Source organism: Muscardinus avellanarius (assembly GCF_963383645.1).
Source record: "Muscardinus avellanarius genome assembly, chromosome: 18".
In the NCBI taxonomy this organism is placed as follows: domain Eukaryota; kingdom Metazoa; phylum Chordata; class Mammalia; order Rodentia; family Gliridae; genus Muscardinus; species Muscardinus avellanarius.
The window spans coordinates 5,707,092-5,729,374 of record NC_137804.1 but is presented as its reverse complement, the minus strand read 5'-3'; the positions used below and the strand labels follow the sequence as shown (position 1 = coordinate 5,729,374).

At 52.5% G+C, this 22,283-nt stretch overlaps 1 protein-coding gene across 2 annotated transcripts in view; it reads right to left on the bottom strand.

Moving 5' to 3' along the window:
• The window catches only part of TRAK1 (trafficking kinesin protein 1), a gene marked incomplete at both ends in the record, with an annotated part of 112,480 nt that extends 92,464 nt beyond the window's left edge, over positions 1-20,016 (bottom strand). For both annotated transcript variants that reach the window (XM_080715647.1, XM_080715648.1), the window contains one exon: positions 19,926-20,016. In XM_080715647.1, the coding sequence (XP_080571773.1) occupies positions 19,926-20,016 (91 nt within the window). The remainder of the gene's footprint in view (positions 1-19,925) is intronic.
• Positions 20,017-22,283: the final 2,267 nt, after the last annotated feature.

Here is a 22,283-nt window from a genome sequence, read left to right as displayed (position 1 = left end):
ACTGGAGATGAAATCCTGGGGACTTCTACCTCCAGGCTATACCCTCAGAACTTTTTTATATTCTATTTGGAAACAGGGTCTCACTAGTTTGCAGAAGGCCTCACTAAGCTGCTGAGGCTGGCTTCAAACCTATGGTCTCCTGTCTCAGCCTCCCAAGTACTGGGATTACAAGTGTGCGCCACCACGCCCGGCTATTTCTTTTATTTATTTTGTATTTTGTATAGTTTTGCGGTACTGGGAATTGAACCCAGGGGCATTCAACCTCTGAGCTACATCCTCAGCCCTATTATTTTTATTCTTTTTATTTTATTTTATTTTATTTATTTATTTATTTTGGTGGTACTAGGGTTCCTGGAAACCCTTCTACCTCTGGGCTACACTCCCAGACCATATATATATATATTTTTTTTTTTTTTTTTTTGAAACAGGATCTCTTAAGCCAGCGCAGCTGGCTTCGGACCTGCACAGTCCTCCTGTATCTGCCTCCCAAGTGCAGGGATTACAAGCACGTGCCACCACGCCTGACTATTATTTATTTATTTATTTATTTATTTATTTATTACGGTACTGAAGATGGAACTTGGGGGCATTCTACCTCCAAGCTACACCCCAGCCCGCCCCCCCTTTCTTTTTGGCAGTACTGGGGATGGAATCCAGGGGCATTCTACCTTCGAGCTACACTCCTAGCCCTGTTTTTTATTCTTTATTTTTTTGAAACAGGGTCTCACTAAGTTGTGGAAAGTCTCACTAAGTAGCTCAGGTTGGTCACACACCTACGATCCTCCTGTCTCAGGCTCCCAAGTACTGGGATTATAAGCATGTGCCACCATGCTCAGCTTCTAGCCCTACTTTAAAAAATTTTAGTGAGAAACAGGGTCTCACTAGGTTGATGAGAATATCACTACTTGCTAAAATTGTCCTCAAACCCGTGATCCTTTGGTCTCAGCCTCCCAAATACTGGGGTCACAGATGTGTGCCACCATGCTGGGCTCCAAGTAGATTTTAAATTCTCATTTTCATCAGTGTGACCAAAAGACTGCCAGTCTGAGTTGTTTTTTCTTTTGTTCTTTTTTCTTTTTTTGTACTGGGGATGGAACCCAGAGGCTTTCTACCTCTGAGCTACACCCCCAGCTCTATATTTCATTCTTTATTTTGAAACAGGGTCCCATTGAGTTGCAGAGGGCTTCCCCAAGCAGCTGAGGCTGTCCGCAACTGCGATCCTCCTGCCTCAGCCTCCCAAATGCTGGGATTGCAAGCGTGTGCCACCACACCTGGCATGTTTTGTTTTTTTTAATTCTGAAATAGAATCTCACTAAATCGCAAAGGGCCTCACTAAGTCACTGAGGCTGGCCCCAAACTTGCAATCCTCCGGTCTCAGCCTCCCAGATACTGGGATTACCAGCGTGCGCCACCACCCATCTCCCACCTGCCCCGGCCCCTCGGTCCTGTGCAGCGCGGCCATCTGCTGCAGGAACAAGCCTCCCCGCCACCCCGTCTCTGTGGCTCTGACTATGGGACAGTCCCACTGCCAGCAGCAACGACGGCCTCCATAAAAGTAGGCCGGACAAGCAGAGAAACTTGCGGGAACTAGAAAGGCCAGCTGCAACGGGCTTCAGAGACAGAGAGCCAAGTCCACGCCGGGGCACTGTCTGCAATGCCTGCGCCTCCATTACCCGCAGAAGCGACTCTACCTAGGAAAAGGACGGACGGATGCACACGCTGGCTCGGCTCAGGCCAACTGGCGATGGGGTGGCCACTCACACGTACCCTCCTCCGGCGGTACATACCCCGACAGACACCCTGCAGGAGCGGTCAGCGGGCGGCCAGGACACCCGGCTGCTGCGCTGTTAGAAACACAGTGCCCATCGGAGGCAAAAGGGCGACCTTGTGCAAGGGAACGTGGCAGGTGTTGCGCAAGCAGAAAAAGGAGGGGAAAGAGAAGAGGGAGGGGCCCTGGCGCTGAGGTTCCAGAATGTCACACCAAAGTCCACGCTTCCCAGAAACCGTAGCTCCAACAGGTCCTGTCCAGCAATCCACAGGAGCAGAGGCTAATTACATCGTAGCTTAGAGGGATTCTAATGCTCCCAAAGACATTAAGCTGGGAGTTATTTTACTGTAAAAGAAAAAAATTAAGCTGGGCGTGGTGGTACACGCCTGTAATCCCAGGACTTGGGAGGCTGAGACAGGAGGATGGCAGGTTTGCGGCCAGCCTCAGCAACTTAGCAAGACCCTGTCTCATAATAAGAAAAAAATTTTAAAAGGGCTGGGCATGTAGCTCAGAAGTAGACTATCCCTTTGATAGATACCGCAATCCCCTGTATAAACAACAACAACAAAAGAAAATGCAGAAAATACACATGTCCCCTGGCTGTCAGACAATGAATCCATGTATGTTACAGTATGAATGAACTGTAGAAACATTAGGCAAGTGGAGAAGCCAGCCCCCATCCTGGAGGTCCACAGCAGAAGTCACCGACACAGAGAGCAGCTCCTGACAACCAGGGGAAAAGAACAGGCAGAATGGAGAGTGCCTGCTGATGAGCAGGGGCGCGGTCTGGGACCGTCACGACAGTGGTGCTGCTGTACAGCAAATGCTGTACGCACATATGAGCGTATCACTCTGCAGCTCTCTATGTCGTACAATTATAATGCACCAATAAAAGCATTAAAAGTAAAAAATCAGCTGGGCGTGGTGGCGCATGCTTATAGTCCCAGCATTCGGGAGGCTGAGACAGGAGGATTGCAATCTGCGGACAGTCCCAGCTACTTAGTGAGGCCCTTTGCAACTCAGAGAGACCCTGTTTCAAAATAAAGACTAAAAAATAGGGCTGGGGGTGTAGCTTGGAGGGAGAATGCCCCTGGGTTCCATCCCCAGACCCGCAGAAAAAAAAATGAATGAATAAATCATGCTTTGAATACATAAGAAAAACTGCCCTTGTCTACGGACACGAGGAGACACCACTAAGCCCTGAGTAGTAATGGCTTTGACCAAAAAGTCAGACAATACAATCGCAGAATCAGACGACATGAAAACCTAAGTGCGTATGGAGAGTGGCCTGGCCACGCTAAGAGCGGCACACCTCAGCAGACCAGCTAGAGGAAAGCTTGCAGAGGGTGGATTTTACAGTGTGCAAGCCATATCTCCACAAATCTGTTAAAGCAGTCGCCCCAGCTCGGGGCAGTTAGTTCGGAGGCAGATCTGAAATCAGACGCACAGAAGGTTGTTGCAGGCAGAAGCAGAATGCCCAGCCCAGACCTGAGCTCTGCCCCATGGGCGCAGGAGAGCCCCGTGGACCCCAGCCATGGGGGCGTCTCCCTCGCCAGGCCAGCGGGCAGCTCTGCGCAGATTCCAGCTGCCTGGACAGCTCGGGGACCCCCAGGCGGAGGGCCCTGCCCCACCTCTGCATGCGCAGAGCCCCGCAGCAAGGTCTTCCCTGTGCCGCCCCTGGCGGCTCTGAACAGGGGCTCCCAGGACCCCTCCTCAGGTTCAATTCCTCGCATAAGCGACTCGCACACCTCAGAGACACACTTACCTACAGCTGCTGTGCTCTAGGAAGGGTATTAGGAAGGACCCGGGAGAAGAGGTGAGCAGGGGGAGGCCCGGGGAGAGGGGCGCAGGTGCACCGCCCACCAGGGTGCTCAGCTGCCGGGAAGCTCAGCAAGCCCCGCCCTTTGGGATTTTATGGAGAGCTGCCTGCGGAAGCATCGGGTAGACCACCACTTCAAAAGGGACTGGATGCAGAGGGCAGATGTCACGCCCACACTCCAGTGGGGACACCCAGCAAGGCCGGCTCAGCGCCTTCAGCACTGCCACCCTGAGGGCCCAGGGGTCTTAGCACCTGCTATCAGACCAGGGGTGCACAGAATTTCTTTATGGCCAGATCCCAGACAGGGGGAGGATTAGATTCCATGGCCTGCCTTGGGGAAGAAAATTTTCCTTTTCACAGCCTGTCTTGGGAAGGGGCTATGAGCCAGGAATTGTGAACACAACACACAACACACACACACAAACACACACACACACCACCACCACCACCACCATAGTCATTAGGTAGAAGTGGAGCTGGGCGTGGTGGCGCACGCTTGTAACCCCAGCATCTGGGAGGCTGAGACAGGAGGACCATGGTTTGGGAACAGCCTCAGCTATTTAGTGAGGCCCTTTGCAACTCAGTGAGACCCTGTTTCAAAATGAATAAAAACTAGGGCTGGGGGTATAGCTCGGAGGTAGAATGCCCCTAGGTTCCATTCTCAGTACCACAAAATAAATAAATAGATAAATAAATGAATAGATAGATAGACAGATGATAGATAGTGTGGAACCCTTTTCTAGGGAGGAAGGAGGGGAGAGGGTAAGGGGAGGGGAGGGGAGGAGGAGGAAGAAGGAAGAAGAAGCAGCCGATCTCATGAGAGGGCCTGCTGTTTGTCTGGGTCGCTGCCACCTGAGATAAGCACAGAGCAGCTACCTGAGGCGGGAGGAGCCCTGAGGGCATCAGAGCCGGGCTGGGCTCTGCTGCTCGGCCTCCTCAGCAGCCCTGCATCTGATCTTCTCCCAGTGGGTCCCCGGTTGTGGCCTCTCTCTTTTTTTAAATTTATTTTTTGGTGCATTGTAATCATACATCACATTGGAATATAAGACTTGAGAGGATATACAAGCACACATCATCCAATTAGCCCTCATCCAGTCCCCATCCCATTCCCTCCCCTCCCTCGATCCCATGCTTGTTTGGTGATTAACTTTGATACATGTTTATGTACCTCCTGCTTTTTAAAGAGGCTCCATCCTCCCCTATTCCATACCCTCTCATTGGTCACCTTAATTGCTTCACTATAGGGCCCTTTCTATAGCTCGACCACTTCCTGTTGCCCCTTTCCTCCTAGTTATTGCTGATTAGGGGAAGCATCTGGTTTTGATTTTCTGCGATATTTCTCTGTGTATGCCATGTTGCAAATACCGATCCCACTCTTGACAGCCCCAGTTGTGGCCTGGCTACCCGATGGACTGATCCAGACCTCGCTGGCTCAAGCAGCAGCCTTGCCTCATGGGAGGCCCCGGTTCTGGCCTCACTGGCCCCGACACTGGCCTAACCCCTCAGCTGGCTCCGATCCCGGCCTCAGAGGCCCCAGCTCCGGCCTTGCCTCACTGAAGGCTCCGATGCCAGCCAGTGGCCCCGGCACCACTCTAACCTCTCAGCAGGCTCTGATCCTGGCCTCGGAGGCCCCAACACCGGCCTTGCCTCATGGCAGGCTCTGATCCCGGCCTCGCTGGCCCCAGCACCGGCCTAACCCCTCGGCAGGCTCCGATCCCGGCCTCGGAGGCCTCAATGACAGCCTTGCCTCACAGAAGGCTCCGATCCTGGCCTCGCTGGCCCCAGCACCAGCCTAACCCCTCAGCAGGCTCCGATCCCGGCCTCAGAGGCCTCAATAGCAGCCTTGCCTCACGGAAGGCTCCGTTGCCGGCCAGTGGCCCTGGCAACGGCCTAACCCCTCAGCAGGCTCTGATCCCGGCCTCGGAGGCCCCAGCACCAGCCTTGCCTCGCAGCAGGCTCCGATCCTGGCCTCGCTGGACCCAGCACCGGCCTTGCCTCATGGTATGCTCCGATCCTGGCCTCAGAGGCCCCAGCACCGGCCTTGCCTCATGGCAGGCTCTAATCCCGGCCTCGCTGGCCCCAGCACCGGCCTAACCCCTCAGCAGGCTCTGATCCCGGCCTCAGAAGCCGCAATAGCGGCCTTGCCTCACAGAAGGCTCCGATGATGGCCAGTGGCCCCGGAACCAGCCTAACCCCTCAGCAGGCTCTGATCCTGGCCTCGGAGGCTCCAGCACCAGCCTTGCCTCGCAGCAGGCTCCGATCCCTGCCTCGCTGGCCCCAGCACTGGCCTTACCCCTCGGCAGGCTCCGATCATGGCCTCGGAGGCCTCAATGACGGCCTTGCCTCACAGAAGGCTCCCATGCTGGCCGTTGGGCCCAGCACTGGCCTAACCCCTCGGCAGGCTCCGATCCTGGCCTCGCTGGCTCCAGTACCGGCCTAACCCCTCGGCAGGCTCCAATCCCGGCATCAGAGTGGCCTGTCTTTTTAATGGCCATAACGTGGGGTCGAGGTGAGGAGATAGAATGGAAATCAGCAGATAGGGAAAGGGCCTCAAAGTTAATTTCCTGAGTTTCCTGAGGGGCGATGAATATCTGAAATTCCAAAGGCTCAGAAATAAGAAGGACCAGAGCTTCACAAAGCCGTTAGTTTACTAATCAACAAACCCAGGAGCCATCACCAGCAAGCCTAACAGGAGACTCTTCAAAGGACTTGCAAATACCCTATGCAAATCCTGAGAGCTGCTTCCCAGAATTCCTGGGATCCCAAAGTCACCCTAACCAAAAAGAGGACTCACAGACGTCCGGCAATGGCCCTTAGGTGATCAGAAAATGGGGCTTTTCCCTCTCGGGACCCCCTCCCCTTTTGGGGAGCTGTTCTCTCTCTCGCAGGTCATGTTAGCCCTGAGAGAAGGCAGAGTGCAACTGAGGGCACGTGGCTCAGGATACTCTTGGGTAGTGACCTGAAGGCCTCTGCTGGACATCAAGGCTGACCAGGGCCCCTAGGGGTGACAATCAGGTAGTGACCTAAAGGCAGCTACTGGACATCAGAGACCCGACAGTCCCTATGGGGTGTTCTGCCACTTTCCCTATCCCCTTCTGGCAGATCGCATGGATTCTGGAAGAAAGCAGCCTGCAACTGAAGGCAATTTGGCTTGGGCTACTCTCAAGTATTGTCCTGAAGGCCGCTGCTGGACACTAGAAGTTCCGACAGCCCCTATGGGGTGTTCAGCCATCTTCCTTATTCCCTGCGGCTTCCAATAAACCTCTTACTCCCCTTCCTGAGGTCTGCGGGTGTCATTCTTCACTCACCGTAGACAAGAACCCTGTAAGGAAACGCCGAGTTTCTTCTCAAGAAACTCCGTTTCATCTATGATGAAACTCCAGGTTTCTTCTCAGGAAAACCCCCTTTTCATCTTGGGGGGGGGGCTCAGAAGAAACCCCCGTTTCAGAGGGATGAGCTTGCAAACTGTTAAGTGGTGTCTCTCGTCCTCTAGATTTTCCCTTCCAGGTACCTCCTGGCCTTCATTGTCTCCATCAAGGAACAGAATGAAGAGGAAGAGAAGCATCCCCAAAAATCCAGCTCCAATTCCAGCACCTCTGAAGATTCGCCAGGACTTCCCTGCTACTGCTGCTGTTTCCAAAAGACACACCGACCGGGTCCTCCCAGCCTGTGTACACCGTGCCCGGCAGACAGGGGCACAGCAGGCCGGCAGGGCCACCGCCCGTCCCTCATCGCCTTAGCCACCTGCACAGGGATGAAAGACACACGCGTGTGTGCGCTCACACGCAGACCTCACCACCGCAGTCCCTGCACGCGCTGCTCTTCCTCCGCTCCAGCAGGTCAGGGAAGCTCCTAAATGCCCATGATGAGCAGGAGACACCCACGGTGAAGAATGCCTCCGCACGTCCCGGGTGCTGGCCGGGCCGAGGGCATTACTGAGACAGCTGGGGCGTCTGCATAAGGCCTCTGGCCTGGAGGTCCTTCCCAGTTACAGAAGGCTTATCCTTGTCTTATTGTTTTGTTTTTTGTGGCATTGGGGATGGAACCCAGGGGCATTCTTCCTCTGAGCTACACCCCCAGCCCTATTTTTTTAGTCTTTTTATTTTTGAAACAGGGTCTGAGTTGGGAAGGGCCTCGCTAAGTAGCTGAGGCTGTCCTCGGCTGTCCACGAACTGCGATCCCCAGGTTTCCACCTCCCGAATGCTGGGATTACATTGTGCACCACCATGCCCGGCCTCTTTTTTTTTTTTTTTCTTTTTTTAACAAAACAGCCACTAAAGTTTAAAGATGGCACATATCATATCTACAGCCTGCTCTCAACAGGCTGCAATAGGGAGAAAGAAAAATTAGACCTGATAAAAAATATGTAGTGAAACGGTAGCACTGGGGAGACTTGAATTGTACTGTACCTGTAACATCTAAGTTTAAAATTATTCCACATTTTGAAAATTAAAACCATTTTGAAATGCAAAAAAAAAAAAAAAAGAGCCTGGTACAAGCCGAGCGTGGTGGCACACACCCGTCATCCCAGTGCTTGGGAGGCTGAGACAGGAGGATCCAGGTTCATGAACAGCCTCAGCTACCTAGTGAGGCCCTCTGCAACTCAGTGAGACTCTGCTTCAGAATAAAGACTAAAAAATAGGGCTGGGGGTGTAGGTCGAATGTCCCTGGGTTCCATCCCCAGTACCACAAAATAAATAAATAAATAAATATAAAAACAAATAAAGAAACCTGCAGTCGGCTCTGCGTCGGGGCTCCTCCGCTGTGGCGCTCCAGGGCCTGGAGGAGCAGCCCCTCGGCCGGCCAAGCTGGCTCCCCAGGGACTGGCTCGGTATGCGTCCTGCTTACAAAGTTGCACAACTCCTGTGAATGTTAACGTCCAGTTCTGCAGGGCAGGCAAGCTTTTCAAGAACAAATAGACTACAGTGTGGTAGGAATCCCTGTATAAAGTTTAATTTTGTATGCTCACATCAATCAACCATTTTTTTTTTTACACTTGCGGTCATACTTATAAGTTCATGACGTAAACTGGGCGTGGTGGTGCACATTTGTAATCCTGGCATTAGGGTGGAGGCTGAGACAGGACAACAGCCTCAGCTACTTAGTGAGGCCCTTTGCAACCCAGTGAGACCTTGTTTCAAAACAAAGAATAAAAAATAGAGCCGGAGGTGTAGCTTGGAGGTAGACTGCCCCTGGGCTCCATCCCCAGTACCGCAAAAACAACAACAAAAAATAAGTTCATTAGGTGCTTAGGGTGCTGGACGGTCTTCCTGTGTCAGGATTGCTAAAGTAACCAGAACTGCTTTCTTCTAGAACCACTCTGGCTTTGCTTTCATTTTCACTGCATCTTGGAACCATCTGAGGCGCTTACATTTGTAGGTGTTATCCCGGAATCCAGCCGTGCTTTTTAGAGCTAGGTGAGAGCGCTACCAGAAGCCTGAGGGGCCGCTGTCACAGCAGCAACTCATTGACTCCTCCTGACCGATCTGAGTCAGGGTCCTTATGGCCATCATAAGGCCCCGCACTAGCGAGCAGAGAGGCCGGACGCCTGCAGCCACCGCATCCAAGGAGCAGTGGCCTCTCTTCTCGTCTTTCTTCTCCTTTGTATCTTTCAACCGTCTTGTGAAACCAAGGGCGTTCTCCTTCTATGCTACATCCAGGCCCTCTTTATTTTGAAATAGGGTCTCACTAAGTTGCTGAGGTTGGCTTCAAACCTGTGATCCTCCTGTTTTAGCTTCTCAAGTGCTAGGATTACAGGCATGCGCCATCACACCTGGATGGACCCTGGTTTTCTAACACAGGCTGGTCCTAGAGGCCATCATCCTCACCACACCCCAAGCTGTCTCTGGCCCCGTGAGAGGCCCTTCTACTTCCAACTTCTACCCTTTCCAGTGCTGAGAGTTCCTTAAACATAGCACGTAGCTGAGACAGAAGGATCGTGGTTCACGGACAGCCTCAGCTACTACTCAGTGAGGCCCTTTGCAACTCAGTGAGGCCCTGTTGCAAATAAAGAATAAAAAATAGGGCTGGGGGTGTAGCTCAGAGGTCAAATGCCCCTGGGGGGGGAGGACACCAACATAGCACGTAGCTGAAGCTTCCCTTTTGACCCCATCTGAGATGAGGTCTCCCCACGAGGAGCACACCCCCAGGTGGGATGTGCCCGGTCTTGTTACGCCTCCCGGTGGGTCAAACTCTGCGGCATTTGTGACTTGATGTCCCTTGCTTTGTAGACTGCCTATGACCAGCCTCCCTGTGGGTCTAGTGATCGCTAACGGGTCTGTAATCGGGACCACGCTGGGACGCAGGCTGCCAGGCCGCGCCCAGGGGCCTCCAGCGAGGAACGGCCTCCCCGGCTTGTCCACCCCGTTTTCCAAACACCGTTATTTTAGCCTCAATGCGACAGACGGGTAGCGCTGCTGTTGAAGTCACCTCTCAGTCCTGCTCAAGGAGCTGTGTAGACATGGTCAGCCACCTCCCACGAGCCAGCCTCTCCGTAGGCTCAAAGCCCTGCGCCCCATGGAAAGAGTGCACCTCTTAGCCACCCCCCGCAGCAGCAAAAAACACGATCATGAGTTAAAGTTCTAGCCCGTGAAATAGAAGCAGTGGTAGGCGAGCTGCCCCAAAGGCTCCCCTCCTACAGCCTAGAATGTGGCCATGATGGCTGGAGTACGAGCAGCCTTGTAGAGGTAAGGTGACCTGGAGGACAGAAGCCATAACTAGCATGGTAAAACCTGAGGAAAGGAGGAGGCTGGGCCCCCGAGAATGGTAGGGCCACTGAGCCTCCTGGGGAACTTTCTTAATCTGAGAGAACAAATCCCATTAGGCGAGACCATTCTTCTCTTCAGCAAAACTCAGTCCACTCCCTTTAAATGACTAGAAAGCAAGCCTGCATTTCTTTAAGTAAACACAACAAAACAGCACAACTTTGGGAACTACATCTTAGCGACCCCACCACTTGGGTTTTGCTGTTCTGCAGGTTTGAAAGATCAAGCTTCTTCTTTTTTTTTTTTTTTTTTTTTTGTTTGTTTGTTTTTGACTGTACTGGGGATGGAAGCCAGGGCATTCTACCTCTGAGCCACAGCTCTATTTTTTATTCTTTATTTTGAAACAGGGTCTCACTGAGTTGCAAAGGGCCTCATTGAGTACTAGCTGAGGCTGTCCGTGAACCGCCATCCTCCTGCCTCAGCCTCCGGAGTGCCGGGATTACAAGCGTGCGCCACCACGCCCTGCTGTTACTTCATTATATTAATAGAACAAAACTTTGGGAAGCCATAGCACCACTGGGCCCCGCCATGCACGGCACTCATCTGCTTTGCCAGTTAATCTAAACTGTTTCCTGGGCAGGAAATTCGGTTTCTACACGAACAATGGTTACTTTCCCAGACTATCCAGTGAGCTCATCTGGATATTAAAAGATTTCAAGCTCATTCCCCAAATGTCACCACCTAGCCTGGTAAGGGGCCGTCAAACCCAGCCAGACACACGGGGTAAACTAAGCCTGGGAGCGGAGTGGGTTTGACATCAGCACCAACATAAACTCAAAATGCAGCGCGGGCCAAAGCGCCACCCACTCTGAGGCAGAATGCAGAGGAGATGGAAAGTGACGATAAAGGTAACTGGTGGAAGGAGGCCCGTCAGGGCAGGCAGGCACTCGTAACAAGTGTCTATTCGCTACACACGTGGAGAGCGTGCAAGGCCGCTCCAGAAGGACCCTGGCTCCGCTCACGGGCCAGACGGCGTACCGGGGGTCAGGAGTCACGTGGGCCGGGCGTGCGGCATGTGCCTGTAATCCCAGGACCGGGGAAGCTGAGGCACGCGGACGGCTCGAGGACAGCCTCAGCAACTTAGCAAGACTCTTAGCAACCTAGCAAGACCGTTTTAAAACAAAAAATTAATTAATTAATTAATTAAAAGGGGCCTGGGTGTGTAGGTCAGAGGTAGACTGCCCCCGGGTTCAATCACCAGCCCCTTGTCCCCCAAAAAAGGTCATAATGGCAACAGAAACCAAGAGTTTTTGCTTTTTGTTTTGGTAATAGGGGTGGAACCCACAGGCATTCTACCTCTGAGCTCCATCCCAAGCCCTATTTTTATTCTTTATTTTGAAACAGGGGTCTCACTGAGTTGCAGAGGGCCTCACTGAGTAGCTGAGGTTGTCAGCAAACCACGATCCTCCTGAATGCTGGGATGACAAGTGTGCACCACCATGCCCAGCACCCAGAGGTTTTTGAAAACTTATTTTAAATGCAGCCCAGCTGGACGTGGTGGGCACACTTGTAATCCCAGTCCTTGGGGAAGCTGAAACAGGAGGATTGCAAGGTTCAAAGCCAGCCTCAGCTACTTAGTGAGGCTCTCAGCAACTTTTATTTGCAAGCAGTGAGACCCTGTTTCCAAATAAAATATAAAATAGGCCTAGGAGTGTAGCCCGAAGGTAGAGGGCCCCTGGGTTCCACCCCTAGTATCCAGGTTTTTGTAGGTTTTGTGGTTGGAAAAAAAAAAATATGCAAACACAGCCAGGCATGGTGGTACATGCCTGCAATCCCCGTACTTGGGAGCCTGAGACAGGAGGATCTCAGATTTGAGTGGGTGGATGGGATCCAGGGCTGCCCTTTGAACTGTTTCTGGCTTCCCAACCAAGAAGGAGTCTTTCTCTCTTAACAACATTGAGATGGTGCCCAGATGCAAATCTATCCTGGAAAGTCTAGGCCAGGAGTCCCAAAGAATGGTCCCCTGAGGAAATACAGGCCCTGTTTTATAAACAGAAGTTTTAGTGAAAGGCAGCCTCGCCCATCCTGGCTTTTGTGCTGTAACAGCAAGGAGGCCTGACTCCGCACAGGTGGCAGCCAAGCCCTGCGCCAAAGGTGCCGTGTCCTCCCCAGCCAGCCTTGCCCAAGTCCTCGGGCCACCAGCACCCAAGCATTCAAGGTCGCTCCTGTTACCCACAAGTCCCCGAGAAGCCAGCACACCACCTGGCTGCCTGCTTCACTCCCCATCCTCCCTGGGCTCATCCCGCACACGCTCCGGAGCTCTGTGGTTGGGTAGTGTTCCCGGGCCTGCCTGATAGGCAATGCCTGCAGACCCCGAACCGCGGCTCCCACCTCCTGCTGGCACTTCTCTGGCCCACTAGGTGGCGCTGCAGGCTCACCTGGGCGGCGCCAGGAGGAGGGGAGCCAGGGACCAGGCCCCCATCTGTATCCCCAGCAATTTAGTGAGACCCTGTTTCAAAGTAGAAAAGTAAAAAGGGCTGGGGATGTAGTTTGGAGGTAGAGCACCCCTGGATTCAATGTCCAGTACGAAGAAAACATTTAAAATAAAGTAAAGTAAAAAGAGCTGGAGTGTAGCTCAGAGGGAGATGCCCCTGGATTCAGTCCCCAGTACCAAAAAACAGACAACAAAAAGGCAGAGGAAGGGAGAGTGGGCTGGGAAAGTAGAGGCCTTTGCATAACTCAAATGTGCTCCTCTCCTTTCTACTCACAAAAATAAATACATGAACCAACAGAAAACGACCATCGGGCATCACAACTTTTCATGGCCGGAAAAAACTAGAATTAAGTATTCGGCAGATAAGCTCCCTGGCATGGTGGTGCATGCTAATAATCCCAGTACTTGGGAGGCTGAGACTGGAGGGCGGCAATTTTGAGGCCGGCCTCAGCTACTTAGGAAGACTATTTCAAAAAACAAAAATAAAAAGGGCTGGGGGTGTAGCTTGGAGGCAGTACCACTAAAAAATAAAAAGAGGAAAGAAAGAAATTGTTTCTCTGATGGAGAGGGAGAGGAAAAGATGAGAGGATGAAGAGAAAAGGGAGGAGGGGGAGCAGGAGAGGCAAGGGGCAGGAGAGAGGAGGGAGGGGAGAAGAGAGGGGGACCCGGGCGGGAGGAAGGAGGGAGAAAAAGAGGGGGGTGGAGAGAGGGGGTGCGAGCCAGGCAGAGGGCAGCGAGCCCAAGTCGGGGTGCCCCAGCTCCTCGGCACACCCACAGGGACCCTGGCATGGCCGCAGGGCCGGCACCCCGTCCCTAGCACCCAGGGGAGCCAGGTGGCAGGATGGGACTCATTTGCTCCGCCTCCCAAGCCGGTGTCTGGGGAATTTAGACTGAAATCACAAGTTGACATAAGGTACCCTCTACCGGTGAATCACAGCAGGGCCCCACCCCTCATGGGGGACAGGAAAGGGCCGCCCTGGAATTTCACCATGAACTGGGGCGGTTGAGGCGGCTTTCGAGAAAAACTGGCAATTACCCTGAGCCAGGGTGTGTGTGTGTGTGGGGGGGTCTGTTGCAAGTATTTATTGAACCTTTTCATGCATCACAGCGTAGGCACTTAATAAGCCTCATCTGAATTCCTATGATATTTTTATGATAAAGAGATAGGTGGTTTCTTTGTGTGTGGTGCTGGGGATTAAACCCAAGGGCATTCTGCCTCCAAACTACACCCCCCGTGCTTTTTATTTTTATATTTTGAAGCAGGGTCTCTCTAGGTTGCTAAAAGTCTCAGCTAAGTTGTTGAGGCTGGTCTTGAACCTGCAACCCTCTGGGATTACAGGTGTGCGCTATCACCCAGCATAAAATCACTTTCTATGAAGGGTACAGATGCTAATCATGTCTACAACTAATATTATTTTGTTCTGTTTTTGTTTTCAAGCACTAAAGATCTATGGAAACCTTTTTTTAATACCTGGGAATTGAATACCAGGGGCATTCTACCTTCAAGCTACACCCCTAGCCCTATTTTTATTCTTTATTTTTTGAAACAGGGTCTCACTAAGTTGCAAAGGACCTCACTAAGTAGCTGAGGCTGACCACAAACCTGCGATCCTCCTGTCTCAGCCTCCCAAGTACTAGGATTCCAAGCGTGGGCCAACCATGCCCAGCTATGAAAACGTTTTAACGGAGGTGCCCTAAGAACCATAAGGACGCACAGGGCTGTGCCGCCAGTGTGCTGCCATTAGCACAAGAGCCTAGTTTAATGCAAATCAATTCACATTAAACAAAATGCTTAAGTTAGTCTTCAGTCCCAACGACCACACTTGGGCATTCAACAGCCTCGCTTGGCTAATAACCGGATGGAGAACATTCTCCAGCCGGGCGTGGTGGGCACGCTTGTAAACCCAGCACTCGGGAGGCTGAGACAGGACGATTGATCCTGCTTCGTGGACAGCCTCAGCTACTCAGTGAGACCCTGTTTCAAAATAAAGACTAAAAATATAGGGCTGGGGGTGTAGCTTGGAGGTAGAATGCCCCTGGGTTCCATCCCCAGACCTGCAAGAGAGAGAGAGAGAGAGAGACAGACAGACAGACAGACAGACAGACAGAACATTCTCCACCCCGTGGAGGTTTGTACTGGGCTTAATTTCAGAGCTCTAGCATCTTCTATTGTCACAAAAACATCACCACCGAGTAAGGTGATGCGTGCCTACAATCCCAGTACTTGGGAGGCTGAGACCAGAGGGTCACAGGTTCAAGGCCAGCCTGAGCAATTTAGCTGGCTTTGGGGCCGGGTGTGGCGGCACATGCTGCAGTTCCAGTACTTGGGAGTCTGCAACAGGACGACTGCAGGCTTCAAGGACAGCCTCTGGAGCTTAGGGAGACTCAGCTGCCTAGGCAGACTCTTTCAAAATCAAAAATAAAAGGCCCGGTGGTTTAGCCTGGAGGTGGACTGTCCTGGGTTCAACCCCCAGTACCACACACACACACACACACACACACACACACACACACACACACACACAGCAAAAGGGCTGGGGCATAGCTCTGAGGTAGAAAGCCCCTGGGTTCAATCCCCAGCACAAAACAAACAAACAAACAAGCAATAACAAGAAGTCACTTTTCCCCTTAAGCCACCTTCCCTGGGATAGATTAACAGGCTCTGCCTCCCAGCAGCTGGGGGGTCACTGCTCCCAGGGACTCCATTGGAATTCGGAATTCCATCCATCCCCATCCTGGGAGGAGGGTGAGTGTGAGCCGACCCCTGGGTGCAGAGGGCGGTGAAGGAGTCCAGATAACAGTTCCTGAGGAGGCGCTGAGGTGACAGGGAGACCTCCAGCCCTGAGCGGGCAGGTGGAGCACGCCTGTAACCAGGACTCGGGGAGGCTGAGGCAGGATCGCAGGTTGGAGGACAGCTTCCACAAGTAGCGAGACGCTCGTCAACCTGGCCAGACCGTTTCAAAATAAAACAAAATATAAATAAAATAGGGCCGGGGGGTGTAACATGGAAGCAGAATGCCCCTGGACTCAACCCCCAGTACCAAGAAGAAGGAGGAGGAGGAGGAGGAAGAGGAGGAGAAAGAAGAGGAGGGGGAGAAAGAGGAGAAGGAGGAGGAGGAGGAGAAGGAAGAGGAGGAGGAGGCGGCAGCATTGGGTAAAAGAAAAACATCTTGGAGAGGTAGCTGCAAATATATTGATACAGAAGGAACCGAATAAATCTGGGCAGGCTCAGAGACAGGGACAGAGGGCACAGAAAGAAGCCTATGGCACAATTTTAAAGAGCTCTGGCTGGGCGTGGTGGCACAAGCTTGTAATCCCAGTACTCGGGATGCTGAGACAGGAGGATCGCAGGTTCACAGCCACCCCCAGCAACTTAGTGAGACCCTGTTTCAAAATAAAAAATAGGACTGGGGTGTAGCTCGGAGGTAGAATGCCCCTGGGTTCCATCCTCAGCACTGCCAAAAAAAAAAAAAAAAAACCCTCTGCCAGCCGCAGCCCCTCCTCCCTGACCTTCCTCCTGCTAACCCAGCAGAGGGCATCCGCATGGGGCTCCCTCCAGCCCAAAGAGATGAGGGAAGAAGGCCAAAAGATAAACTGGCAGGCAGAAAGACAGACAGTAAAAGATGATAGAGACACACATAGGTAAACAGGTAAACAGGCGGGCAGATAATAAATTAGAGCCAGATAGACAAACAGGCAGCAGTAACAACAAGCAAGCTAATTAACTGAGCGCTTGCTGCGTGCCAGGAGCATCCTCCGAGTCTTTGTGTGTGATGTCTGAACTCTTAAGCCCCACCGCAATCCTGGGAGGAGGCCCTGCAAGTCCCTGTCTAAGGTAGAGAAAGAAAGAAAGGAAGGTATAAATAATAATTATAGTATTTAGAGTTACAGAGATAGCCCGCTGCAGGAGCTAAAAGTAGAAACTGTTTTAAAAATAAAAATAAAAAACAAGAGCCGGGCGTGGTGGCGCACGCTTGTAATCCCAGTACTTGGGAGGCTGAGACAGGGGGATTACAGGTTTGCAGCCAGCCTCAGCAACTTGTGAGGCGCTCTGCAACTTAGTGAGACTGTTTCAAAATAAAGAAGAATAATGATAATAATAAGAATCGGGCTGGGGGTGTAGCTCAGAGGTAGACTGCCCCTGGGTTCAATCTCCAGCACCACACACACAAAATTACTAGAAATGGGGGTCAGCTCAGTTGTGGGGAGCTTCTCTACCATGTCTTGGGCCTGGGATTCAGTTCCCAGTGCTGTAAAAACTTTAAAAATTCTTCTGATTAATCTAGGAAATACTGAAAGAGGGTAGACGTCCACAAACCCAGAAGAGCCCAAAGGAAGACCAGGCGCTCTTGCCCTCTACCCCACGTCGGGCAGAGCACAGTGCTTGTTTGGTAGTGCCCAGGGTGCAGGCGGTGCGGCCAGCGGGGTCTTTTGTGTTATTGGAACAATATGTAAAGTATGAGCCCTCTGACAGTCCCCATCAAAACCAAAGACCCTCTCCAGGACGTCTGGGGAGCGCGTGGGACACATACTTGCTGGGATCTGGGGCCATGGATAGCCTCCAGCCCTGGGGACATCTCTAAGACAGCGTCCAGTGATCTTACACAACTATCAAATGAGAACAGATCTAACTAAGTGTGACCCTTGGAAGTAAGGAATAATAGGTCATCACCAAAAAGAATGTGCTAAGCCGGGCGTGGTGGCGCGTGCCTGTAATCCCTGCGCTTGGGAGGCTGAGACAGGAGGATAGCAGCAGATTTGAGGCCAGCTTTGGCCTCGACAATTTAGCCAGGCCCTCCACAACTTAGCAATAAGAAATAAAATAAGGCTGGAATAAAATAAGAAGACCCCTGGGTTCAATCCTCAGTGCCACAAAAATAAATAAGTAAAAATAAAATGTGATATGAAGTCATGCCAAAGGGAAAGATCTCCAGGGCAGATTACTGAGTAGCAACAAGGGTATGCCTACTTTATGCCTTCATTTGTTAAAAAAAAAAAAAAAATTAAAGGGAGAAGGAAATATCTATAATGCACATGCAAAGGATTTTTTTTTTTTTTTTTTTTTTTTGGTACTGGGGGTAGAACCCAGGGGCTTTTCTACCTCCGGGCTATAATCCCAGACCTATTTTTTTTTAAATATATTTTATTTGGAAACAGGGTCTCACTAAGTTGCTGAGAGCCTCACTGAGTAGCTGAGGCTGGCTTCGAACCTGTGCGATCCTCCTGCCTCGGCCTCCCAAGCGCGGGGATTACAAGCGTGCGCCACCACGCCCGGCCTCACGTAGCATATTTAGAAGATGTGCGTGTTTTTTTTTTTTTTTTTTGGGGGGGGTAGAAGTTTGCTGTAGAAATCAGCCCAGCAGAACTGGGCAAAAATAGAGCAACGACCAAACAGGAGCGTGCACTGAGGGGGACTCATCTCCCTGCCAGCTCAGAGACACTCCAGTCCCGTTTCCTCCCGCTGTCAGCAGGGGGAGAGTTGACTGTTTTTGCCTCTGCTTCACTCACAGCCAAATCACTGCCACTTACACTACGAACTTTTGACGGAAAACATTATTTTAAGTGATGCTGGACAGAAATTGATCATCAGTACCATAAACTGAATTAATATAATGTGTAAGAGCCGGCATGGTGGCACATGCCTGTAATTCCGGAGACAGGAGGATTGCGGTTCGTGGCCAGCCTCAGCTACTTAGTGAGGCAACTTAATGAAGACAGCCTGAGTCAAAATGAAGAGTAAGAAATAGGGCTGGGGGTATAGCTCAGAGGTAGAATGCCCCTGGGTTCCAGCACCACAGAGAGAGAGAGAGAGAGAGAGAGAGAGAGAGAGAGAGAGAGAGGGGAAAGAAGAAAGAAGAAAGAAGAAGAAAGAAGAAAGAAAGAAAGAAAGAAAGAAAGAAAGAAAGAAAGAAAGAAAGAAAGAAAGAATGTGTAAGAAGTCAGCTGGGCCTGGTGGCCCAGGCTTGTTATCCCAGTACCTGGGAGGCTGAGACAGAAAGATCTCAAGTTGGAGGCCAGCCTCAGCAAGTTAGTGAGACCCTGCTGCAAAATACATAAATAATAAATACGAGCTGGGGTGGAGCTCAGAGGTGGAAACCCCTGGGTTCCATCTTCCGTGCCATGTTTTTGAAAGTGTCTTTAAGTTTATTCAATATGACTCAAGCCAGGCGTGGTGGCACAGGCCTGTAATCCCAGTACTTGGGAGGCTGAGACAGGAGGATTGCAGGTTCAAGGCCAGCCTCAGCAAATAATAATACTCTCATCAATCTAGTGAGACCCTATTTCTAAAAAAAAAAAAAAAAATAGGGAAGTAGAATTCCCCTGGGTTCAATCTCCAGTACCACCAAAATAAAAACATATATATATATATATATATATATATATAGGTTTTTATGTATGTGCTACACACACATACATATATATGTAGATATGTGACTTATGTATCTTAAAACCTATAATTGCCCAACTGGGACAAAAGGCTGAGAATTCCTGAGGCTTCTCTCAGGAATTCATTGATTAGGTTTTGGTCCAAATTATCAAAACCAGAACACAGAGGAGACAGAAACCAGACGGTCCATCGCGCCGCAGAGTCGGATCTGCGCAGAGGAAGCAGGAAGAAACAGCCCCGGCAGGAGCCAGCCGCAGCAAGCAGCAGGTGCGGGGTGCAGCCTTGACCTGCGAGCACCCCACTCCGGGCGCCTGAGTCACAGCGAGTCACGGCGAGGACGGCGGCGGGCGGCCCTGCCTGACTCTGTCTCCACAAGTTAAACTTGCTGACTCAGGATGCCAGGCTCGGCGCTGAGACCGGGGTAAAGACCAAGATTCGCACAAAAGGCAAAGCTGGGAGATGGGACGTGTTCGTGGAGGTCCCAGTCCTGGGGACGTGACCCCACTCTGCCTGCTCTGCCCACCTCCTCCGGCCTGGAGCAGGGGATGGGCGGGAGACGGGAGCCCCGGAGCAGCCTCTGACAGCCCTCCGCTCTGCCCAGCTGTCACTGAACGGTGCACTGTGCCTACCACAAGCCAGGGGCATCCTGCCACACAGCCCGAAACAACAGAGCAACCACTCCTCAGTCCTTCTCCTCTCCCACCACGAAACAAAGAAAAACAGGAGCAGACACGGCCGGCGCTTGCACTTACCACAGGTGCTGGTCGGAAGGAGCTGGCCCGGGCACCGTCCTGGCACAGGCTGGGCCTGCGCGGGCTGCCCCAGCTGAAACACCACCGCCATGTGCAGACAGCGCAGCAAGGCAGCTCAGAGAGAAACGGGTCCCTCCATGGGCAGCCCGGGCACGGCCACTCCGCAGCCCTTCCAGTCCCGGGCCACTCGGCACTTTCCTGAGTCTGCTTGTCAGGACAGATCCTGCGCTTGGGAGCTGCTCCGGGAGCACCATGGGTTACGTCAGCGCGGCCGCCTGAGAGCCCTATCTGCTCATCTTGTTCAACCGCCCCAATCTGAAAATGACGCACCCCAAAATGTGATACCTGTGGGTCTGGCAGGGGAGTGGCGGGGAGAACGGGGCTTTGTGACAGGCCTTCGGTTTGGCTTGAAATTTAAAGTGGAACAGAAAGTCTGCTGTTCAGGCCGGGCACAGTGGGAACTGGAGGCGGAGTGAATTTGCCCGCGGCTGGATGCCAGGCGGTGCCCTGGGACTGGGCACAGCCCGCGGAGTCCGCAGACGCCTTCTTGGGGCTGTTCAAGGTCTCTGAGAGAAGGCTTTCCCTGCCTGTCTTCCTTCCTGCGACCTCCTAAGAACTGAACCTGAACAGGTGCTGCGTCGCCTGGCTGTCTGCCTCCTTCAATGCCAGCAGCGCCCAGGCTGATGTTTCCATTGCAAGCACCTGCCAGGCAAGCCCGCCTGAGCTGCTTCTCAGCCGAACACTGCTGACTGCTGCAGACACCAGGCACAGGACCTCGAGCCCCAAGCCCTCAGCCGCAGCCTCAGCCCCCGGCCCCCACTCTGCCATTTCTGTGCCTTGCTGTCACGTTCAGAGAAAGTGAAACTGGTTTAACAGGCTGGGTTTCACCGGGACAGACATCACTAGGAACCCCAAGGGGAAGGTAACGTCTGAACAATGAAGACGCAGGGGACAGCGCCTCCTCCAGGAAGCCTCCTGCGCCCCCCACCGCCTTGCCTCTAAGGCTCGTGGAGACCCTCCTCGGCGCCCCTGAGTCCCTGCTCATAACTGTGCCAACCTCAGTGTGCAGCCAGTTCCCCTGGCTCATCCGTCCGCCCAACTAGACAGAGGTGACCCTGGGTGGCAGAGAGTGTGGGTGCCCAGAGACCCCGCAGCCCTGGAAGCGACTCCCACTCCCCAGAGCTCAGCAATTCTAGCCCAAGTGCCGAACCTGCCTTTCTCAGCCTGTTCACCTGCCAAAAGGGACTCGGCACCTGCTTCCTGAGGTCCTGGCTATAATTAAACTACCCAGGCCGCCCACATGACCAGCGTTCACTGAGCACGGCCACACACAGGGACTGCTTAGGGGGTGTGACTGCAGGGCGAGGAGTTAATTCTACGCAGTTTGCAGGTGAAATGCAGCCTGTAGTAACTCGGAGGATGGTCGGGTCTGGGGAGAAAAGCAGGAAAAGGGTGGGAGGGGGGTCACACCTCCCCAGGGGACACAAAAGGCCCTAAAGAAATGCCTCTGGAGAACAGAGGAGGAGGTCAGAAGGATGCCTGGGGTCCAGGTGGCCCGGTGCAGGACGGCAGCAAGCACAAAACTCTGAGCCTAGCTGCGCCCAGGTGTCCAAGGACTAGCGAGGACGGGAAGTGCCTGGGATGGAGTGGGTGCAGAGGAGACGGATCAGGGGCACAGGGAGGACCCCATCCTCAGGCCAGTAAAGGAACTCGAGTCAGGAGCCCATGGAGAAGTGGAGGGGAGCTCAGCCACCTGACTCTAGAACAGCCAAACCTCTTCGCTCATGAAGAGCGCTGGGCACCTGGACGGGAGTCGCTGAGGGAGGCCAGCAAGGTGCGGTGCTGTGGAGTGTGAGAAATGGCCAGATTCTGGATGCGCTTGAGAGAGAATCCCAACAGATTTCCTGGCAAACTGGGATGCAAAAAAGAAACAGAAAACACAGCCACCACCAAGGCTTGGGGCCCCAGGCAAGAACACGAAAGAGAAAATATTTACAAAGAAAGGGAAAGCCAGGCATGGTGGCGCACGCTTGTAATCCCAGCATTCAGGAGGCGGAGACCAGAGGATTGAGGTTCAAGGACAGCCTCAGCTAATTAGCCAGGCCCTTTGCAACTCAGTGAGACCCTGTTTCAAAAATAGAAAGACTGCCGGGCATGGTGGCGCACGCTTGTAATCCCCACGCTTGGGAGGTGGAGACAGGAGGATTGCACAGGTTCGAAGCCAGCCGCGCTGGCTTAAGAGACCCTGTTTCCAAATAAAAAAAAAATAGGTGTGGGAGTGTAGCCCGGAGGTAGAAGGGCTTCCAGGAACCCCAGTACCACCAAAAAAAAAAAAAAAAAAAAAAAAAGACTGGCTTG